Genomic DNA, 23,667 nt, shown 5'->3' on the forward strand with positions numbered 1-23,667 from the left:
CAACAGTTCTTCCACCTGTTGTCTAGTCTTGCTTTGACTGTTGGTGTTTGGTTGTGCAACAGCCCATTCTTAATTGTCCGTCCTGTCACCCTCCCTCCTTCTTGCAGGTGCCGAGAGCCACTCAGAAATGCCAAAGCCTGTTCTTTCTAGTCCAGAGGATTCACAGGATACCCTGACTTCTAGCAGTGATTCAAGTAAGCAGCACAGTGTTGGTCTCCTTGTTTTGGGTTGCAGATTTGGGGGGGGGGGGTGAGGTGGGGAGGGGAGGGTAGTGCCTTTCCAGTGATGGGGGCTCCTTCTCATACATTAAGTAAGTCAGTAAGCCCTGTTGGCATCAGCTTGGCATCAGATGTAAACTAAATAGAAAAAATTTGGCAGGAACTGTCAGGGGATGATTTTGTAGGATTGCGAGCATGCCTGACAACGACGACAAGAAGGGGGTGGTGGCAATGACGTAACGACGAAACGGTGATGACAGTGCGATGAAAGGATCACTATGAAAGACTGACGATGAATTGATGTTCGGTAAGATGTTGCCAGATTGATTGTGACAGTGGTGGCATGATGAGAATGGAGACAACAACGGTGAGAGGCGACAGCTGCAACGACATTACATTATTTCTTGGTTTCTCTTATTTGTTTATGCCTTTGTGCCTATCACCATTGCTGTTCCCATCTGCAAGCCTAGGGTGGCATTTCTAGGACAGATCACACGCCAAAGAAAACCAGGGAAGGTTCAGCAAGAAAGCTATTAATTAAAATTGATCACTGCAAGATGTGCAGTGAAAGGGGTTGTATAGCTTTGAAGGCAAAGCCTTCAGAGCTATACTCTGCAGCGTGCCTGAGTCGCTGTTAATCATTTGACACCTCCAAAAGGTTTCTGTGAACTATGCCGGAGGTGTCACAGATATTGGCTGCACTGCTACTCGCTGCTTGTCGTTCATTTTTTAACATTTTCTTATTACCTCTGTTGTGTGAACTTTCTTACTAACTTTTTTATTTGATATTTCTTTATAATTTTATTGCTTGGCAATGTTGGTTGTGCTGCTGCCTGAATTGACAAGCTACAGGTTCTCCATTTTCTTTTTTTACTGTAAGCCTAGCTTTAGTAGTAGTCGTTTATGTATTTATTTTGTGTCAGCTTTACATTTTCCCAGCACATTGTGTGTCTCCTATAATTCCATGAAAATTGTATGGGGTGGTATAAAAAGTTTTCTCATCACTAGTTCTTTTGAAGAAAGTAATTTATTTATGCGCATTCAAACACTGTCACCTTCAATATGGTCCCCTTGCACAACAATACAGTATTCCCAGCGTTCCTACCACTTTTCGAACATGTTCTGGAAGTCTTTTTGCAATGGGTAGAGCACTTCCTGCAATTAGTACTCGATTTCATCAGTCCTGTCAAAACCGTGGTCTTTGAGCTGGGTAAAGTGAAGTCGGCAGGTGTGAAACTTTGTGAATTATTTGTCTTTGACATTAAGGATTATCACTGGGAATGAAACTTGCATGTAAGGGTATGGACCATGTGTCCTGCATATGTGAACATTTGCTCGTTGACATTGCATGGCAAGTTGAACTTTCTCGGTTCCTCAGCTTGTCTTCATTGAGGCACTATTCTTTGTATGTATTTGGGCTAGCTGACATCGTTGTGTAAAAGGAGTGGTAAATGCCCTTTTGTGTTCGAACTACTCTGTTGTCGTTTCTTTTCTTGAAAAGAGCTCCTGAATACCCACAAAGGCAGGAGAAACACTCAAGCAAGAACTCTTTGCTTCATTTTCTCTGCAGTCAAGAGCAGCCATGGGCCGCGCATCAAGCATGTGTGCCGCCGTGCGGCTGTCGTACTGGGACAAAAGCGGGCCACATTCTCCCCAGCACCTGCAGGCTGCATCAGCCTCAGTGCTCTGTCCGAGGAGGACAAGAGCCGCCTCGCTGTGCACCACTCCTCACAGGGTGAGCAGGAAAAAAAGTACCGTATTCACTCGAAAAATTCACTTAAAATGTGACAGGCACGTGAATCGAGTACAAAACCAGAACTGGTATTTGGGACAAGCTGTTGTCAGCATTCAAGATTGCTGTAATCCAAATCAGTCCACACATCAGCTGCAGCTTTAGGAGCTGCAACATTGTTTGTTCCCCTTTGCGAATATTTTAGGCTGCCATAGTCTGATAGCTATTTCAGAAATGCAGTATCTCAAACATCCCAGACTGCGCCTAGGATAAGTTGCGATAAAAGGGTTTTGAAACAATAATTGATCACTTTAAATTGATTTAGTGTTCCTCTTTGTGTCCCTTTAAAAGAACTGACGAATTTTTATGGTGCCCGTTTTTTTTTTAGTGCAACAGAATTCTTACTGGTCTGGGTGTGTAATCATGCAGTGATGACGCGGAAAATGCAGTGGAGCATTTTTTTATCAGAATTTTTCCAATCTGCATTGAGGATGTAGTCGTGCTCAAGAAACATGCTGGAAACAGCGATAGGTGAGCGCAATAGCGATTATACATGCTGGCATTGTTAGGAACTACACACAAGTGCGGCTCTAGCAGTAAGAAAGTAATATTTTGTTTATCGAGCCGATGTTCCTGCGGTTCATATTTTATGAAGCTTTGAATTATTTTTACAATAATAGCTGGTGTCCGAACCTACATCCCAGCGATGGCTCCCTCCGAGTAACACCAACTCATCTCGAAGGCCATGCTTTTGCTGGCTGCGTGCGCCAGGCTTTCTTTTTTTTTTAGCCATGCCAAGCTAAGTGGTAGAATATGTAAGTAGTGCTATTATTGTAGTGCTGGCACCCATTCACGGCATAACTTGTTGATGGCATTTTGTACCTCACAGAACCATAGAACTTGGAGTACTAACACTCAAACTCGCGTATGTACAACAGCTCTCATGTGCGCCGCGATGCATTGAACAACTCTGCCACTCCGCTCGTTAGCGTGCACTTTTTTTACTTCGTAATACGCATAGAATACAGCACTAAGGCCTAATAATATACGAACTGAAATTTTAAGCAATAAGTATGCTGTACTCAATAACAGCCGACTTCCATAAAGTAATCTCGTATACTACATCCGAAGTACCAAGATTTTACCGCCAGCCACTTACTGGTTTTTAGACTTTCTTTGCCAATTTAAAATTATAATTCCTACTTAAATCGTAAACAGCGTGCTGGATTTTATCACTATAAATCATGGTCATTTCATTTCCATTAACGTGTAACAACACGTTCTGGCCAGTTGTCAGTCCCGTTAAGAGTGTGATACAGCTTTGCTGCTACTTTGCAGAAGAAGACTCATCTCCCGAGGTGCCCGAGCGGAACCGCCGCAAGGATGACAGCAAGAAGAGAGACGACAGTGGGGGCAAGAAGCGGGACGAGGGAGGTCGAAGGAGGGACCATGAGAGGAGAGGTGGTGGCAGTGCACCTGGGAGGGATGACGAGCAGCACCATCCGCCACCACACGAGAGGTCACGTCGTGGCAAGGACCACAACTACAGGACGGACCACCAACACCACCGAGACCAGCATCACCAGCAGCGGCAACGGCAGCAGAGTCAAGACGAGGAGCATCAACACCAGCACAATCGGCAGCAGCAGGAACAGGAGCAGAAAGATGGCACTGACGGCCAGCGGGAGTTGCCGCAGGAGCAAGGTCAGCAGCAGTGGAGAGGGGGCGCAACGAACGGCAGTGGTGAGAGCAAAGTTGGCCGGGAGGGGAAGCAAGGAGCGGAGGAGGCCGAAGAAGTCTCAGGGGCACCGGAGGCAAAAAAGAGAAAAGCGGAGGCCAACGAAACGGGTGCGGAAAGCCCAGTTATTGAGCAGCTTAATCAGCTGGTGAGGCAGGTGAAACAGGAGAACATCAGCGACGAAGTGGGCATGCCAGCTATGCAGCCATCGAGAATGGAATCGCCTGATGTTGTGGAGGAAAAGGAGCATCTTTCGGAAGCACCAGTGGAGGACCTTGCTTCGAACAAGGGTGAACAAGAACATGGAGAGGTGCTGGTCGAGACGTCGGGCTCTGGTAGGGCCCTGCGGCGCAAGGCAGACAGGTTCCGAGTGCCCCTAAGCAAGATTATTCATGTGAGGGTTCGCAAGGGCCGCTGCAACCAGTGTGCGGGCTGTCTGGCAGAGGACTGTGGCAAGTGTGCCTGTTGCCGGTCAGTAAAAAAATGCATCTGTTGCCGTTTTACTTCTTTTTCTTATTTCTTTAAAGCACTTCCACTATTTGTGACGAGCTTGGCTGATAACTCATCCTTCCTGCCTTTCGCATCTCATTACTCTCTCTACTTGTACCGTACAAAATATGCAAGATAAAGCGTTCACATGTTCCACACCCTATTCCTAGGTGCTTTACACACTACATGATGTGTATTACATGCTTATTTGGTGCATGTTATTATGGGTGAGACCTAATACTGCATTTTTTCTCTTTCTATACTTGCCTTTTTTATTAGCTTATAGTATTACATAGGCTCCCTCATATATATTTCAGAAAATATGAACCGAGTGCCATAGTCTAAAGATACCCGTGCAATTGCATGAAATTATCTATACAGTCGACTTGTGTTAATACAAGCCTGATTCCCGGGACCAATGAAATTGGTCGAATTCTTCTCTGGGTCGAGTAAACAAGAAAAAAAAATAAAAAGAGAACACACTGCTGATTCATTTGGCAGTATTTGCACCGATTCCAACGCACCCCAGAATTGAACATGCACCCAACTTCTTAAGAAAAATGTAACATGCCTCCGATTCTGGCATTAAATTAAAAAATTAATAAATAAAATCAATCAGTTAACTTTACCTTCATAGAATGGAACTTTATTAACTTAATATCTATCGTCACCACTTTAACGCTCTCTACGAAGAACCATAATATCTTGTCCTCCGTATGGTTCATAGCGCATTTGATGTTCCGCATTTATCAAACGACTCCGCAACAATTACAAACGGGATGGTTGCCCATGCCTAGACTTTGCTGCTTTGTCCTGCGATGCATGCTATTCTCTGGAATGCCAAGAATGTGGGACGCGACTTGTTGCCACTAGCTTAACATGTAAAATAACCTCATTTGAATGTGCTTTCATAATCAGACTGAAAGCAGGGCATTGTTGTCGTCATGCTATGAGCAAGCTCACTGTTGCCATCCATGGTCACCATCTTGTAATAGCAATGGCGATGCCGCTGGCTAGGCTGGCTTTGACTGTAGACTTGCAAACGCTGTTTTGGTTTCGTTAGTCTCTAGTTTTGTATTTGATTGTACCACGCAAGCAATTTTCAAATGAATTTTCGTCTGAAAAACAAACAAACAAAAACGGCATGCTTCAGAATCGGGTAAATACCATAATAATTCATTGTGAACTATTGTTTTTGCTTTAAAATCTTCCTGAGGCAGGCCAGAAATGGGCGTCTTCGACGGAAGACGGCACGTGTATGACGCAATTACCGTACCATAAGTGCTGCCAAGACGGGCGCTGCCGCTATTGGTGTCACCACTGCGGTCACCATTGAGGTTGGGCGCGGGCATGATCACCAGCCAAGTTAGAATTATCCGGTGAACGCAAATTTTAGGACCGAAATAACGAAACTTTGGTCGGATAGATATGTATGAGCTCAGGGGGGGATGTTCGGTTGGCATCGAATTAAGCGGAGTTGAAATAATGGAAGTCTACTGTATTTCGTTTTGCAACGTTAGAGTTATAGTTGGTGTTGCATTATGCCTATGTCGTCTCAGTCTTGATCTTCAAACATAGTTTCTGCCAGCTTACAGAGTGGAAGCAGGCATCAAATCTGTAATGAGATCATAAAGAAAAAATCAATTTTAGAGTTTGCTTTAGTTCTGCATTTGCAGCTCTTCTATTTATTAAAATTTCTGTGCTGAAAACATATGCTTAATTGTTTAAAAAAGTATTTGTGCTGGTGTGGAGGTTTTAAAAGATCCTTGTTTGAGTCCTTGGTTGCTTTAAAACGCAGTGTTGTTCTTAAACAATGAACTAACCACTAACGGACACTGCCAAAATTCATGGCTACACATTGGCACTGGTGTTGGGACATCAAGTGCTTTGCCACCTGTCTATCATTTTTGTGTCGTCTCCGACTTTCCAAGCCTCCGTTCACTGTAATACCCCTGTCACATGGCACGTGTAATGTCCTTCGCAGCGAATGAGATTATGCGTTAATGCCATTTTTGTTGTTTCTACACGGGCACAGGGAATGACATTCGCAACTAATGGCATTCACCCATTGAATGAGTTTCCCGAACTCATTCACGCGCGACTTGTGTAATCTCGACGACAGGGGCTTGGCAAAAAATTACTAAATCGATAAGGTAAAACGAAATGCAATATATTTTCAAATAACCATCCAATGTTTACCATTGTATTGCTAACAATATAGTGAAAATATGTAACCAAGAAGCACAATTTGTAAGGTTTCGGTATCACAGCAGCCTGCTGATAAACATTGCCGTCAATTGCAAATGCCATTTTGTTTACCCGTGTAGGCTGGGAACGCAAGACCGCAATTACATTCCGTATGAATGTCATTTACTGGAATGACATTACATGTGCCGTGTGACAGGGGTATAAGACTCATCGGCTTGGTATTCTGGAGGTGCAGTCTAGGAATGTAACCTAATATTTCTCATTTGTGCCTTATTAACTGTTTTATTGCTTGCCCATGGTTATTTTTTCATCATTGTAAGTGCACTTGTTCATGTCTGATGCACCCCTCTCAGCTGTCCCTGTACAAAAAACACTTTTATGTCTTGACCATTTGCAGGGACAAGAAGAAATTTGGTGGAAAGAACCTTCTGAAACAGGCGTGCCTGTGAGTACTTTTTACTTCACTTACTGTCTCGTTGAGTTCACAAATGTCAGTTAAAATCTGCAACCGAGGGCAGTGTTCCAATCCCATCACCACGGAGGCAAAGAGTCTGTTCTAATTGGCTGAAGCAGTTGAACTGGATGTGCCTGTTTAACTGCAATGAGAAGCATTACAGTCACTGGCTGTTTCAATGGCAGTTTCAATGGCAGTAGTGCATTTCTAGGCGTCAACGACTGCTCTCTTACGCTATTTTAAAATGTGTATTATACTTATGGTGATTGCCTGGCAAGTAGTGGGAATGAAAATGTTGTGTGCCAGCATGTTGTATCCCTGTCAGATGGGCAAACTTAGTGTCACTTTGAGCGAGCGCACTTTGTCGTTAGTGTTATTTGCAGGCTGGTCACGCGGAAAGGTCTAGTGACACTCGCTTTAGAATGCACTTACTGGTAAGTGTGTTTGTTCAAATCACTGTGTAGCCTCAATAGCAGAAGCTTCAAAAATACATTTGAAAATACTCCATGTTGGGTCGGCACTAATTTCGAAACTTTTTGTGTGTGTGTGTGGGGGGAGGGGGGATTTCAAATGTTGTAAGCGTCCCGGTACTGTTTGCAATGGAAACCTTGGAAATCAACATTCTTCCTGTGCCAATGGAAGGTGTCAAATTTTTTTAGGCGCCGACGCCACCGTCAGCACCTCACTTTGTAACGCACAGCGCACCGCTCAGGTGTTGGATATAATGCAGTCTTGTGTTTGCTAGTAACGATTGCTCATATCGCTATTTTGTGAATGTTGCCTAAAATAGCAAATACAGTGGAACCCCGTTCGTACATTCATCGCTGTTTTATTTTCCCGGCTTCTATGTCGCATTATCACGGTCCCGACCTAAAACCAATTGACTCCTATGTATTATGTTCCCATTGGATATACTACTTCATATATTACAGCTGCGATGTGTGGATGTAACGCTGTGTCAAATTACATGTTGTTTATGCACCTCTGTGCTCGCATATACGACATGCTACTACAGTAAAATCTTGTTAATTCGGAAAATCAGATGATTTGGACTCGTCCTCTGGCTCCGGCAGGTGTGTGCATTATTTAATGAAATTGAACTCTCCTTAATTTGGACATATTTGGCTGCACATCAGTTAATTCGGACAACTCTCGGAGCAGTGCAAATGTGCGACACAGAAGAGCAAAAGTGGCGCTGCCGTCCAACCGAAATGAAGCCGCAGGAGTCCACATCACCATAGTAATTACAGGAAATCGTTTGAGGAATGCTTCATGCATGTTTGTGCCTTTGTAGCCGTTATTCTTGCATTTACCGCCGCGTATAACACTGCGTTGGCCCGCATGCTTTCATGACTGCATAGTTGCCATCCATGATCGCGTCGATAGCGACCACGGTTTTGTCCGCAGTGGTTGCGAAAAACAGTAGTTTTGTTTTGACTTGGTGTGCCTGTCGGCCGCATGCCTTCAGATCCTGGTCGCGCCATTCATGATCGCTTCGATCGCAACCATGTTTTTGTCCGCAGCTGTTGCACCAAATAGTTTCATTCTGACTCGGTGAGCACGTCAGTCGTGTGCCTTCAGAACTGCGTGGTTGCCGTCTACGATTGTATCTGAATTCTGTAGTGTGCTTCACAAAATGTACACCGCAAAAGTACTTAATGCATGGGTTCTCAAAGTGGGTTCCGCGGAACCTACGGGTTCCGCAGGCCCCTGCTCGGGGTTCCGCGAGCCACTGATAAATTTTCCCTGGTCCCGCTCCCGACAAGTGTCTAAAACGGCGAACACGAGGTGCGCTTGATTCAAAGAACCTCCATTACCCATGCCCGAGTGTCAAAAAGCACATCACAGAGCGTAACAGCAACGCGCGAACTGCACAATAAATACGCAAGCAGCTTGTAGCCACCCAACCTCTGAGAACGGGCAGCGCGCCTAAGCTTTCGCACTTGAATCTCGGAGGCCGTAACTTACCACCATGCGCCTTTCTCCTATTTGTAGATAGGGTAGGTGCCGATAGCGTGCGCACTGACCTATACGTTGAAGGAAAAAAAAAAACGCGGAGCACCGCAAATGCGCGCCGCAGAAGAGCAAGAACGGCGTAGCGTCCAACCGAAACGAAGCGGCGCAGTCCGCATCGCCGTGGTCCTCAGCGGCAATCGTACGCGGCACGTGACTGACAGCAACGCCGAAGCGCTTCGTGCCTAATTGTGCCTTTAAAGCCTTTATTCTTGCGTTTATCGCCGCGCGTAACACCGCGTTGGCGGCTAGCCGCGTGCCGCCGTAAGTGCGTAGTCGCTATCTCTGATTGCGTCGATAACCACCGCAGTTTCGTCCGCAGTGGTTGCGGCAAATAGTAGTTTCGTTTTCACTCGATGCGCGCGTCGGCTGCGTGCCTTCACAACTGCGTAGTCGCCTCCCATGGCAGCGTCGATAGCGACCGCAGTTTCGTCCGCACTTCTTGCAGCGAAAGGTAGTTTCGTTTTGACTTGGTGCGTGCGTCAGCCGCCTGCCTTCTGAACCGCAAGATCGCCGTCCATGATCGCGTCGATAGCGGCCGCGGTTTCGTCGACAGCGGTTGCGGCAAGCAGTAGTTTCGCATGCAAAGCTGTTTCACCGGCTATGTCAGGGAATGCGGCTATGCGATAAGACAATGGTGGCGCCGTGTTTCGTTGGCGCAACCAAAATGTCCAGCAGCTGTTGCACAAATAGAAATTTCATTCGACTGGTGAGCCGTCATGTCGAGTTGAGTTCGAGTTAGGGGGTTGCGACTTCGTCTTTTTTACGATTGTTCGGAATTCTGTAGTGTGCTTTCACAAATGTTCTGGCAAACATAGAAAATGAAGCGTTGATAGTGACCGTGGTTTCGTCTGCAGCAGTTGCGGCAAACAGTAGTTTTGTTTTGACTCAGTGCAATAGCTGCGCGCGCAATGCTACAAACAGCGCCGAAGATGTCGAGGATGAATGCGGGCTACATTGCGATGGGCACAATTTGTTGGCGACCAGTTCACTGGCGAAAAAATAATCAGAATGTGCACACGATAATGAAATGCGTCTCTCGGATTAAGACCGCACTGTGAAGGAAGTCTCGAGGTTATGGCGCTTGCGAACGCTAATCAGTCTTCAGATAATGAGAATTGCAGCTTCCGCACTGATTCTGTGCAAAATAAAAACAGGGTTTGCCAATTCATTCAGTAAATAAAATTGTGTTGATGTAGTAAGCATTTGTTTATTGTTTTCTTGATAATTCAACATTCCGTTATATCAGACATTTATTTCGGTCCTGTGAAATCCGAATGAATCAAGTTTTACTGAAGCACGTTTTGGTCGTGAGCTTAAGCGCTGCACTGTAGCTCTGGTTGCAGAAATGTCTCACTCCGCTGGTTTGGTGGTAATAGGTTCAGATCTGCAATGCTTACTACGAAATAATTATTTTTGTGGTATAAATGTTATACCATGCTTAATGTTACACCAAATCACATGATGCATACCTATATCCTGCTTTCATATGTCGCGCTGTATTTTTGGACGCGAATGCAAGCAGTAAAAAATGTCTAAGAGCCTTAGTAGCGTTAGCTGCTATGTATGAAATGGGAGTATAGTGAGGATCTGAACAGAAACTTGAAGTGCGGTTTCGTTTTCCCAGGCAAAGGCGCTGCTCGAACTTGTCCCTGAAGTCGTGGAACCGTTCTGCACAGCGCGAAGCGAGCGAGGTAGAGTTGGCATCAGAGCAGAGTCAGAGGAGCCCCTTGGAGTCGTGCAAGATTGAGGAGGAAGTCGGCGACAAGCCGGCGACCAAGACGAGAACGAGGAGGAAGCCAAAGAGGATGCTGCCGCCACCAAAGCCAGTGCAGAGGTACCGGCCCAAGCTGGACAAGTACAAGCGGCTGCTGAGGCAGAAGGAGAAAGCCAGTGTGAAAGTGAAGACGCCGGGAAGTCGACTTGCCAAGAAAAAGCCCACACGAAAGCCCCCGGTAGCCAAGTGCAAAACCGAAGCACCCTGTGGAAGGGAGGCCGAAGAGTTGAGAAGCGCCAAAGAGAATGGTTCCTCGGCTGGTGGCGTCCCCGCTGACCAGGAGACTGCAAGCCTGGGCAGCTGGGAGAACAGCAATGGCAGCTCCAGTACTGCCACCAGCAGCACTGGTGGCAGCAACAGCGCGGCTGCCAAGGAGGCCAGGCTGCAGGCAAAGGTATTGCTTGCCTACTGGATTAGTTTTGTTGCAGGCTTCTAAACGCACCCTTCAGTCACGAATTATGACTATGTTTTAAAGGCCTCCAAATTTATATTATCTTTCTGGAAACATGGCGCAGAACTTGGAGAAAAAAATTTCGGACCTGAATAACATGAATATTGATGTCGCATCAGACCAGTCGTCATAATTACAAAAGTTAATTGAATATGGATATTGACCTCTTATAAATGGTGTGTTATATCGGGAAAAGGACTTAAAAATTTGCTTTAAGTGGATGCACTCGTTATTATTGATTAACGGGCCTCTGAAGAAAGGAAAAACACCAACAGCAGTGATATGGAGTAATACTTCGAGCTTTTTGTCATGCCTATTAGTGCACCTCATAAAATACATTTGTTTTTTATGGAGAAGGGAAACAGAAGGGCTCGACTTTTGTTAATCGTGACCATATAAAGCGAACAGGCAATGAAGCCAAGGAAAGCATAGGGGTAATTAGCTGTGGTTGAGATTGAAATGTAGAAAATAACGAAGGAAACAGAAAATGAAAGTGGACGAAAAGGTAACTTGTCACCGTTGGGAGACGAACCCACAACCTTTGCATTACACTTGCGATGCACCACCACTTGTGCTATGGCGACAGCCATCAGTCCGTCCACTATCTTGGATATTTATGTGTACTAGATCTAGCCCTAGGAGTGCTAGCCAGCAGCACTCGGGGCCAGAGGGGACGGATGTGGAACTTCTTTTTTTTGCACAATGGCACCACGTAACACGTGAACTTGGGAGAGCCGGCACATGGCTAAATAAACCCTCGTATACTCTTCATACGAAAGTGACTTTGACATTGTTTTATTGCGATAGCAATTATATGGACACTCCAAAGCAGATTTCTGCCGTCGGCGTGAGGTTCCGTATGACGTCAATGGAGATGAAATCGTCGCCGCGCGCTGCCGAACGCTGTATGTGCGAGTGAAAGGGCGCGAGGGACGCGCGCTTTCACGGGGAGTGAACGCACGGCGGAGAACAAACGCGCGTTCTGTGCCGTGCTCCCTTAAGGGCTGCAGAAGTAGGCGTCTCTTTCCTTCTTTACAATCACCATATATGTAGAGCAAACGCGCCTTCTTCTGACGCACGAAAGGCCGTGGGGGGGGGGGGGGGGGGCGGAGGCAGGGAAGGGAGGCGACGTATAGCTGCGGCACCAAGCGCCTATTTATATCAGAGGCTCCGGCAACAATCACCAACGCCGCACGCATTTTGTGCGAACGCGGGCAAAACGCCGACGGCGTCGACAACAGTGCTGTGTGTTGCCGGTGCTGCTGCATGTCCAAGTTTGTACAGCGGATAAAACTACTATCCTTACTCCGTATAGCTCTCTACTAAGTTGCTATCGCAATTGATGCTTCGCCTTTCGGGTGAAACTGCGACAACTTTTTTGGTTAGCAGACGGTTATGTTTACGTTCAGTGCTAGGTTTAAGAATATTTTTCTTGTTGCAGCTCGTCGGAACATTAGAAATTAACTTGCGTCTTGCAAATCTCAACCAGTATGTGATGTCTGCCTAGTTCATGCATTATCAACCTTCTGGTTGAATGCATACACCGAGAGGGAAGCAAGAGGGGGCAATCCTGTGCAAAGTACAGTTAATTGATTTGAAACAAAAGGTGGAAAACAAATTCTCTGCCGCATAGCTGGAACACCTGCTTCAGATTGACCACTAGAATGAATCTTTTTTAGTGTCACTGCTGAGTAAACACTTGAGACATGACAAAGTGGGCACAGTTTTACGTTTTGTAGCTTTTATGAGGTAAATATTTTATCTAGATTAGCATATTCGTGGAAGCAGGGCCTGGAATTCAAACAAGCAATGTCTCTCCCCCATCCCACTTCACATTCATAACAGACCATTCGGTAGTTATGACTGACTTGAAAAAATATTGCGCTACTGGGTTATTTGGAGGACCTGAAAACCGGTCTGCTAAAACTCTCTAATGCCAATTATACCAGGTATGGAAATTTGAGACCAACTTATATCTTTTGTTTCCCATCCTTTGTACTTGCTGAGTGTCATCTTTTACATCTGAGAAGCATGTGGTAGGGCTTGTACTACTTTGAATATACGGTCAGCACTCGTTTGAGACGCACTCTCTTTGACTGTCCTACAGATGTATGCTCCTCTAGTGCCCAAGGTTGTTGACCACCCGCTGTCTTCTCGGCAGCTGAGCAAGAAGTCTGTGGGGCATGGAAACCAGCCCCTGGTTCAGGCCTTATTGTGGGTAAGCACTTCCTGGCATGCTGGGGCACGGCCTGACTTCTGTACAAACATGTTGCTGATCAGTCAGTGCACGGAGGTTACGGTGTCCCACAAAGCCACCTGTAGCATAGCATACTCTACACCAGCTGCAACAATTCGGTACTGCGGGGGCTAATGCTGTCAGTGCCTTGTTGCACTGACGTGTAGTACAATTGGTGCCGAAGTTTACGGACCGTGGGATTTGAGAAAACATTAAATTCCATAACAGCTTGTGATTGCAGCCAGTAGAACTGTATAACACTATGTTGTTCGCATGTTACTTGTACAGGCTTGAAATCCAAATGTTAGGCTGCATGCCCACGTTGTGGAAATATTCAGGTGTTGCTTAGGTCCTCTTGTATTATATAAACTTGTAAAAATAAATATAAATAGAATATAAATAAATAGGCAAATAAATAAGTCACTGAATAAATACCCGTATCATTATAAGCTCGCCGTGGTAGTGTCTGTAGCTTTGTGCTGGTGAGCTCAAAATTGCGGGTTCGATGGCCGGCTGCGGTGACCGCATATCGATGGGTGCAAAATGCATAAGCGCTGGTGTACTTAGATTCAGATGCAAATTAAAGAACCCACTTGGTCAAAATTAATCCCAAGTTCCCTCACTACGGGCTGTCTCATGATGAAATTGTGGTTTTGGAATGTAAAACCCCAGCATTTATTATATAAATAAAAAATCCGAGGACACCTAAGCATGTCTTATGAGTTGTTAATGCGAAAGCATGAATGTCCAATTAAATGCCGCTGAGCAGTCCTTCGAGTTTTTTGCGCTGCGAGTAAAGTTTGTGTTAATACTTGTTCCGCTGCCGTGTATTGGGAGAGTCGACAGCGATGGTGGATTTTGCTGCCTGCCTCTTCGCTCGTTTTGCTGTATTCTTCCGCTCCCTTCTTTGTCTGTGGTTTACTGGCGTGGACAGCCATGTTCTGCTACTGCCGAGGCTGGAGCCACCACTGATGTAGATGCTTCGGACTCCATAGCGGTATGTTCTGCCCGAGCCAGCAAGCAGCAGCAGCCTGTGGTGCCAGCACCGCATACTATGAGTGCACGAGGCACGCTCGGGACGTGGGGTCGCAGCCAATGGGAATTTAAGTTCCGATTTGCTGCCACAGACGCCGCCAGCTTTTTTGCTCAATGGGCCATTTGACGCTTTCGCATCAGTAATAAATTTCTGCGCTCTTCACTGCTTGACTCTTTTCTACCTGGTACTCACATCACCTGTGTTCTTTACAGGACGAGTATGAGCGGTCAAAGCTCATCTCATCAGGGTTCCCACTGGTGTCGGCGAAGCAGTTTGCAGTGCAAGCAGTCTGCTTTCTCTGTGGAAGTGCCGGGGAGGAAGAGGTGCGGTTTGCTTTTTTCCTGCTTTTACTGTTTCACATTTGTTGGGCTTGTCGTGCTCAAGAAAATAGCTGCAGTGTCGGTCACTGACATGACGACAGTTGACAAAAAGGGGGTCACCCGCATTTATATGATCAATGAGAAGTGCAGCTGTGCTCGGGGCATTGTGTAGTGCTCAGCAAGCACTTCCGTGTAGATGTTTCAGTTTCTTTTGTAGGATTAGATTTGGGTGAAAAAATTTGAAGATGACAATTAATCTGCCTTTTCTTCATCGGCTTAGGATTAGATAGACATGCCTACCAACGTTTACGACTTTGCTACAAAATGCCCAATCTTTAGAACCTCTTTTATGTAGGATCATTGTATTGACATCACTAATTTTATTATTTTCATTTCTGTAAGTTTATAGCAGAAAGTAAAAAAAGTATGATGGTGGACCCGGACTGGGGTCTATTTTTTTAAAAATAAAGTTGTTCTCTCTCTCTCTCTATGAACACAGTCCCTGAGCTATTTTTCAGGGCCTTATGTTTTGGACTCACTCAATTATTCGGGCCTACTTACAGAAGTGCCAACCACTCATAGAACCAATGTGCAACGGCAACTAAAATTTGGCTGATGTTGTGTGAATATTTGATAAACTTGCTGATTCTTTCTGTTTTTCTGTGGCGTAGATCATTCTTGCTGCGACATTAGAGCCAAATGTCTGTTCAGAGTGCCCCTACAGATCAAAGCCTGCAAAATTTTGAACAGTCATGACCCATGCAATAAAATGTATTTTTCTTTCATATTTGTCACTAAATTTTAGTATTAACGCGACAGCGTTAAGGGCCTTGTGTCGCAGAAAATCCGGCGTCGGCGTCGGTGTCGTCCGTGGCGAAAAAAATCATCCGCAACCACCCTGACCGCGCAGGCCCTATGCGTGGGGCAAGGTGTTAGTGCAGGAGAAATTAATTCCGAACCAGCCCGACCGCGCAGGCCCTTTGTCATGGTGCAACGTGTTAGTTAACAAAAATTGAATTTCTCACAGTGAAATCCGTCAGAAAAATGGGAAAGTACAACTTAAGCACAACCTACAGACATGGTGGCGTCAGACTGTTATTTAAATGTACGAGAAAACGTAATTCTGTTACGAGGAAACTCGAACACAAACCTCTTTTGCCAGCATTTCTACCATAAAAACACCGGCTCACTCGGGTAGCCTACTTGCGAACATCTTATCCAGATGGCGCTGGCGTCTTCGGCAGGTCAAAAATGCCCTTGTCGGCGAGATTTTCCCGGCGGCGGAAGCCGCATTATAACCATTATTTCGTCTTACGCGGCTTCACTGTAAGCGGTATGAGTATACATGGAGTGCTATGGGAAAATTAATGGGAGTCCGAAAAGACCGTACTATATATCCGGTCCTGCACTATAAGCAGTTACGTTATAAGTGGTCTATAGTGTACCATAGTCAACTATACACTCTTGCTATGTAAGATAGCCCCGTGCTTCTCGTTGTGAAGGCGCGCACATTTGTTAGCCACTTTTGCGTGCTTGAGCTCTATTGTGATTTTTGATTCTTCCAACAGCTGCTGTTTTGCACTGTATGCTGTGAGCCGTACCACTGGTTCTGCCTTGACACTGATGAAGTGCCGCAACCAGGCATGGATCGAGAGTGCTGGTGCTGCCCTAGGTGCCAAGCCTGCATTGCCTGTGGACACCGGAGCAGTGTGAGTTTATATCTTTCCTTGTCTTCTGCATGCAAGGTTATGGGTTCAAATCCTGGCAGGAGTTGCCACGTTGCGAGGGGGCATAATGCGAAAGCGCTCGTGTACTGAGCTAAATGTTTCCTGGTAGTCAAAATGAGTCTATAGCTCTCGACGACGGTGTCTATCACCATTCTTATGTTTCTTAAAATCATTGAAGCTTATCAATTGGTTGGTCACCCGGTCCACTCAGCCACTCAGTTACCCTTGCTTATTTCTGCATCTATGCTTATGTGGTTATGTGCCAGCACTGCAGGTGATGTCCAGAAGGTTTGCTCACTGCTGTCGCATTTAACTGCATCGCGACAACATTCATGTTTGTCGGGGAACATGAAATAATTGGACAATCAGAAATCGAAAAAGTTATTGCCACACCTGAATTCAGAATCTAAGACAGACTTAAGTGCAATAATAGGCAGTGCACGAGAGTAAACTACAAAGGAAAGAGCGGTGGTCCTCATCTGTTCTTTTATTACGCTTACGTTTGTCTTGCACTTTGAAAATGCACCAACTAGTTCAATTGTCTTGGCAAACTCTCTGGGCTGTTTTAATTTTTTGTAGCATTTTCAGGCACTCTCGCAATCCTGTTCAGGTTTTAAAAAATTACGTCGCCGACTGTATATTCTTAATTGTAGAACACAGATGCCAGCAGTACAAGCTAGAAATTGTAATAAATTTATGCATCTTTATTACTCTAAAGGAAAAATAATTTAAGCACTTATGTAGTATTTGCTCCACAGCCACCCTTTTGGTGTGTGTGAAACCATAGTTGTGTGAGTGGTACTATCTGAATGTCAAAGGAGCGTAAAGGCATAGGCTTGTATAATGGTTGTAGTGGCATGGCTGTGCTGCATGCTTTTGCATCTTGGAGCCATGCACACATAAGTGGTCCAAGTAGGGCAAACTGTTTTTGGAGTTATTCGAAGAAGATAGAATTTTAAACGTGATGGAGAGCGTGAAGGACTCTGTGTTGCGGTCAGCTGACTTGGGGGGAAGAACTCCCTGAAAGTGATGTTAAGTTGACATTTAAGTGAAAATAATTTGGTATGTTGAAGCTTAACCTAACCAAACCAAACCTAACCTAAAGTACAGCAGGGTGAAACTGAATACTGGATTATGTGCAAATAAGATATTGGTATGTTGAAGCTTAGCGTAACCACCACAGCATGATAAAACTGTATACTGGACATTGAGAAAATGAACTGAATGTAGGTAACAACACTGTCAGTGGCGTGTCATGTGTCTTTTGACAACTTATAGGGTAGTAGCACAATGGGTAAACAAAAGTCAGTGTTCTGATGTCGCTAGTTTGCTTGAAAAGGAAGTTGATGTTTTCTTTTTTCCTGATATCGTCAAGCACCTGGCTTGTTTGCTGTGAACGTCGTGCAATGTTTAATGTGCCCGCTGCGTCGATTTGCAGCAACTCTTGAGGTGCAACAAGTGTCAGCAAATGTACCACTCAGACTGCTTGGGCCCAGGCTATCCGTCGAAGCCATCAAGGAAAAAGAAAATCTGGGTGAGCAAATTGCCATTGTTGCCATTCTTTGTGACGTGGAAAGCATAAAATGCATAAGGTTTTTGTGAAGGCATTACATAACAGCTCCCTATAGCATATAGGTGATATAGGCGCATATAGGCGATAGGTCTGCTCCAAAGTAGCATTGCACATGCCTCATGTATCTGTGCAGCAATCAAACGTGCCACCACTTCTCATCAGCCATCATTATGTTTCACATTATTATGTTTTAATGCAAAGGTATTTAAGATGCGATGGGTGACTTTTGTGTAGATGACCTTGTGCATTTGTATATAGAAAGCATGGACATAATACAGTGGAATCCCATTGATACGTTCCCGGCTGCTGTGTCGTCTCATTGGCTCCTATGTATCATGTTCCCGATTGATATGCTGCCATTTTGTAATGTTGCTGCATCTTATGTTGCATGTTGCTACAAAGGCGATAAATGTATATGTTGCAATAAACGACAGAAGTTGCGCAAGCATATCTGGAGAAAACATGCACAGAGCAGTTGACAAAGCACCCAAAAAGTGCACATCGGTTAAAACCTACCAGGAACCAAGTATGCTGGGTATCTGCAGAGCACAGGGTCATGTTAGGGGGACATTTTGTTGGAGAAAAAGTGAAGGAGAAGGCTTCAGAAGCCTTGCCTTTTGAAGGCTGACTGCATGACATAATGCTCCCTCCTATCATCGTCGCAGTCATGTGGTCGCGCTTGTCAAGCCCCGTCCGTGGCCTCACCCCTCAATGCTAGATTATGTGCATTTCTATGTGATCGTCAGTCCAATTATGTGCATCTGTATGTGATCGTCAGTCCAGATAAGAGTGTCTCGACACGGCTGTGGTTTTTGCTAGGTTTTTTAAAGTCATCATCGCTGCAATTAAGCCATGTTATACGGTGAAATATGTGCACAATGTTCTGGTGAAGCATATCATGAGTGGAAAGGGCCTACTGTCACGGAACGTGGTATGTGTCTCTTAATTATACATGCACACATGCACTGTCTCTGGTCACCGTGTGAGTGCCGAGATGTCTAATAACTGTACTGACAGCCATTCAGAGTTGTTTCAGACTTTGCTGCGGTAATTTGCAGTCTTCCTCACTGTTAGATGTGCTTTCTGCAGTCCCTTGAAAATGTATGAACGGGATTCTGCTGTGTTCAAGTACTGTCATCAGGGATGGTATTCTCGGACAATCACTTTCAGGAACACTCACTTCTGCATGACTAGCACTGGGTTCGTCAGCGTCCATGGGTGACAGTGTTCCTGGCACTGGGCCAAGAATTTTTTCGCTCGTAGACGCCGAGGCGTCTGGCACACGCTAGTCATGCAAAATCTCGGAAAAGTGAAAGTATCCCTGAAAGTAATCGTCCGAGAATATTGTCTTGTTGACTAAGAAATAATTTTAATGTGGCAAACGCTCAAACTTGCTTTCGGAGCTTGAGAGAGGTTGGGGACTATGCATCATGTTTGAAAGTGACATCAATAAATGAACGGCTGAGCACAGTGGATGTCCTCTGTGTAAACTACCTTTTGTCGACTTAAAGCATGGACCTGAAACACTAACTGTTACTGTCGCCTGCTGACAAACAAAGGCAGCTGGTTTGACTGTGCCACATATTCTTGATTCCATTTCTTAATCTCGAGCATGGCTTTGGATAATTCATTGTATTCCTTTTCTGAGAGGGAGGTTTCAAGATGCCACTCGTCCATGTGTACCACTGGGAACATCCAACTAATCAAAAATTTTATTGTCAGTTATGCTGGAAGGCACACAATGAACGGAGTGTGGACAATGTTAGAGAGCAGAGGAAATTTTTTACCTTGTGCCCTTTGCATGGTGATTTCTAAGGAAAGTAAAACCTACAGAAGTCCACAATTTCTGATTATGCGCAGTATTGATAAAGTGGCACAACTGCACTCTGGTTTGTAAATACGTGTCCTGTAATTGCCACTGCTGGCAGGGTACAAGTTGATGCAGTGAAAAACTTAGCACTTTGTTTCTGTTCTCTATTTTCTTCCCACCCCCCTCCTTCTTAGGTCTGCATCAAATGTATCCGGTGCAAAAGTTGCGGAACCACTTCATCTAAAAACTCTTCGTGGAACTTTGACCTCTCGCTGTGCCATGAGTGTTTGCTTCTTCGGGAAAAAGGTGAGCACTGGGAGAGCTTTAGGCATTGCTACTAAGGAACAATTGTCACTAAAATTCACTTGCTCTTGGTACCTGTCAAACACGTTACCAGGCTTCTCAAAGCCAAAGAAAAGGGTTTCAAATAAGGCAAGCGTGCACGTAGCGCAACAATTACCGTATTTACTCGCATAATGAATACACTTTTCTTCCCGAAAAGTATGTGCAAAGTTGGGGGGTGCGTTCATAATGGGGGGTGAAATTTTGAGCGATTTGTTTTTCCTAGGCCACCTCTAAAAAAGTCACAGTTTCGCCTGAAAGGTGAACCATCGATTGCGATAGCAAATGCGTAGGCAGCTATTGTCGGCCGTATAATCTTGCAAACATTTGCTAACTAACTAGATTAACAAGCATGGTGTCAAGCCCACGCAGGCAGACATGAACACATCACACTCGATGACCGCAGACACTTGCTGTCAAAATGCTGGCGTGAGCAAGCGCAGCAGCAACAGCAAGCAAAGTGACCTTCGTGCTGTGTATCACTTCAACGCAAACTGAGCTGCGAGAACAGAGCATGCACAAAGGTATAAGCCGCCGCTGCACCTAGACTCGGCCCCCAATGCAGATCGCTTTCATGATAGGGCGTGCGTGGCCGTGCAAAGTGCAGTTGCTGCGCCACCCCCCTCCCTCGTCTCCCCCCCCCCGGCGCCATGCATGCAACGGAATACGACGCGTTTCCTCCCCGCTTTCTTCCCTCGAATGCAGGAGATTGAGCCACAGTCCTCTGCATCGATGACAAAAATGTGCCCGGAGTTTCCATATGATTGCTATTGCAATAAAAGTAGGAGACACGCGGTACAATTCGGCGTCCGATACAATTGTACCCGCCGGACGCCATATCGAATGCTGAATTGTACCATGTCTCTTCTACTTCACGGCAGCAACTTCAGGGTGCATTCATTATGCGAGGAAAAGAAAAAAAAAACACTTTTTGATTTGAAAAGTGGGGGTGCGTCCATTACGCGAGTGCGTTCATTATGCAAGTAAATACTGTATTTGAAAAGAGTGGTCATGCACCAACAGTGGGAAAACTGAAGATACCTCATGCAGGTATTTTGATTTACTAGAATGTAACATTTGCACCCCCTTTCCCCCTTAACCTTTTTACATCCGAGCATATAGATGACGCTCTACTTTACACACATGCATTGCTTTTGATCAGATGAAAAAAAAAATAAGAGATTAAAGCGGAATGAAGAAGCTGACTTGCACAAACAAGTTGTGGAACTTCGCAGACAGCAGAATGAGAAACCTGCTAGCTATTAGAAAACAAACCATCAAGAAAAAAATAAAAATATATAAGGGGGCCAAAGAAGCTAATATAGAATTACCTAAGTCTAGTTCTGCTTAATTTACTTTTTGTTGCTTTGTTTGTGTGTCCCTGCAGTTTCATTTCACTCCCGCAGGACCAAACCCCTTTCTCTGCGAGCCCTGCTTGATTTAGTGCCAGCCTCTTGAGAGTATGTGGGAGTTCTGATTGGACACTGACCTTTTACCTATGCATCTTTTCCAGGCAACTACTGCCCACTATGTGAAAAGTGCTATGAAGATGACGATTATGAGTCAATGGTAAGTGGTTGCCTGCTAAGCTATTTTACCTTCTTTGTCATGCACTTATAAGGTCACTGTTAACTAAATTATTGAATGTTTTCATAAACGAATTCAGACGATTTCTTTTTATGTTGCTCTCTATGGGAGAAGCCAAAGAAAGGCTTGTAGCACTTTTAAAAATGTTCGTTTGTTTGTTGGGAACTTGTATACAGTCGACTTCCATTAATTCGATCCTGACGAGACCGATGAAACTGGTTGAATTATGTGAAGGGTTGAATTAAACAATAGGCATAAAAATGCCAAAACACGCCGTTGATTCATTTAGCAGTATTTACCTTTACAGTTCGCTTCACCGCAATACAGCTGTGTTATGTGGGGAAACATACCAAGTGGGAAAACTGCTACTGTTATGGGACATAGCACGTGTTCCTTGATTTAGACACACACATGCTGTACTGTCTCCGGTCACAGTACGAGCACCGAGACACCTAATAAGTTTACTAGCAGGCCTTCAGAGCTTTAGATAGACCCCTGCTCTTTTGTTGGCTTTAGAGATTCCCTCAACTTTCTGAGCTTTTTCAGCTTACCGGCTTACTTTTCACTAGCTGTCCTGAAACACAGGTGGTATTTCTCCGCTCCTCGATGCACTGCGCGCGCGCATATGAATTAAGGAATGCATGCTAGGCCCGGTTAATGGTCTCGTATATGAGGCATGCATAGTGGGGGAAACTAGGACTCGGATCGCCACAGCAACATTACAAACAGACCTAACTGGCTGCCAGTAAGCTTATTAGGTGTCTGGGTGCTCGTACTGTGACTGAAGACGGCGCATGCTTGCTTGTATAATTAAGAAATGCATACCACAGTGGACTCCGGATAAGTGAAACTCCCTGAAACGGAAATTCCGGATAAACGTAACAATTTCAACTTTGGTTGACTGCCCATAGGCACAAAACAGACTTGGTTAAACGGGACCCATTTTTGGGTGAACTCCGCTTAAGCAGAACTTTTGACCAGAACTGCCACCTACCTCATCTGTGTTTGTAACTGGAAATGTTCTGTTAACATGTAAAATGGCGATGATATAAGTAGGGAAGAATGTTCAGTCCATGAGGCAGCTTCGGGAAAGTTTATGCAAGTTAAAGATCCATAATCAGTACTTCGCAAGGCAACTAATGATTTCCGAGGAGGGAAGAGAGCACTATGGAGTAGGCAGTATCTTGGAGTCAGCTTGCCACTGCAGACTGCTGCTTTACACACATCGCCAGGAATAAGAGACCTCAGACAGTGGCCGTGTTATCTTCTTTGAGGAAACAGCTGAAAATATCAGTGAAGTTCAGGTCGAAAACATAATGTTACTGTGTCGTAGGCGTTACTGTTTTAGACCAGACAACAAGAGATGGAGTTGAAAGTCTGGAGCGATGTTTTGAATGTGAAAACTGCGCAGAATTATTGGGAATCTTTCCACTCATGATCACAACCTTGCACAAAAAAAAATCTGCAATATTAGAAGCAGGGCGCAGTAAATTCAAATTTTTTTCACCACAGTAATATCAAGACGCTCAGATGCTTTTCGAATAAAAGAATTGTTGGCGATTTCTGTGTCCTTTGCCGAAATGAAACTTCGGATAAACAGAACACATTTTTCTGTCCCTTCGAGTTCCAATTAAGCCAAGACTACTGTATGTCCCTTGACAGTGGCACCTTTCCATTCTTGATACGCTTCACTGCAATAAATTGTGTATGCTTCACCGCATAACACGGCTGTATTGCGGCTGAACGGATCAGTCAAGTTCGAATTATTCGGCGAAGGGCAATTTTGAGATTAGGCCCATAGCCCAAACTTTTGTTATTTTGATCTCAAAATTCACCGGCCGGGACTTATAGTCGAAATCGAATTAACCAAAAAAATCTAGTGAACCGGAGTCGAATTAATGAAAATCTACTGTAATTGCCTTTGTTAGGGCCTGCTAGGCTCTTATTTTTAGTGTT

The 23,667-nt window shown here is 44.9% G+C and overlaps 1 protein-coding gene across 1 annotated transcript in view; it reads left to right on the forward strand.

Annotated features, from left to right (window-relative positions):
- LOC119455967 (histone-lysine N-methyltransferase 2A-like) overlaps positions 1 to 23,667 on the forward strand; it is a 73,078-nt gene that overhangs the window by 14,086 nt on the left and 35,325 nt on the right. Inside the window, exons 5-15 of the mRNA XM_037717521.2 lie at positions 108 to 194; positions 1,789 to 1,953; positions 3,289 to 4,159; positions 6,783 to 6,830; positions 10,480 to 11,023; positions 13,188 to 13,298; positions 14,565 to 14,675; positions 16,241 to 16,381; positions 17,838 to 17,933; positions 19,977 to 20,088; positions 21,638 to 21,693. Of these exons, the coding sequence (XP_037573449.1) occupies positions 108 to 194; positions 1,789 to 1,953; positions 3,289 to 4,159; positions 6,783 to 6,830; positions 10,480 to 11,023; positions 13,188 to 13,298; positions 14,565 to 14,675; positions 16,241 to 16,381; positions 17,838 to 17,933; positions 19,977 to 20,088; positions 21,638 to 21,693 (2,342 nt within the window). The remainder of the gene's footprint in view (positions 1 to 107; positions 195 to 1,788; positions 1,954 to 3,288; positions 4,160 to 6,782; positions 6,831 to 10,479; positions 11,024 to 13,187; positions 13,299 to 14,564; positions 14,676 to 16,240; positions 16,382 to 17,837; positions 17,934 to 19,976; positions 20,089 to 21,637; positions 21,694 to 23,667) is intronic.

This window comes from Dermacentor silvarum, chromosome 6, assembly GCF_013339745.2.
Source record: "Dermacentor silvarum isolate Dsil-2018 chromosome 6, BIME_Dsil_1.4, whole genome shotgun sequence".
Taxonomy (NCBI): Eukaryota; Metazoa; Arthropoda; class Arachnida; order Ixodida; family Ixodidae; genus Dermacentor; species Dermacentor silvarum.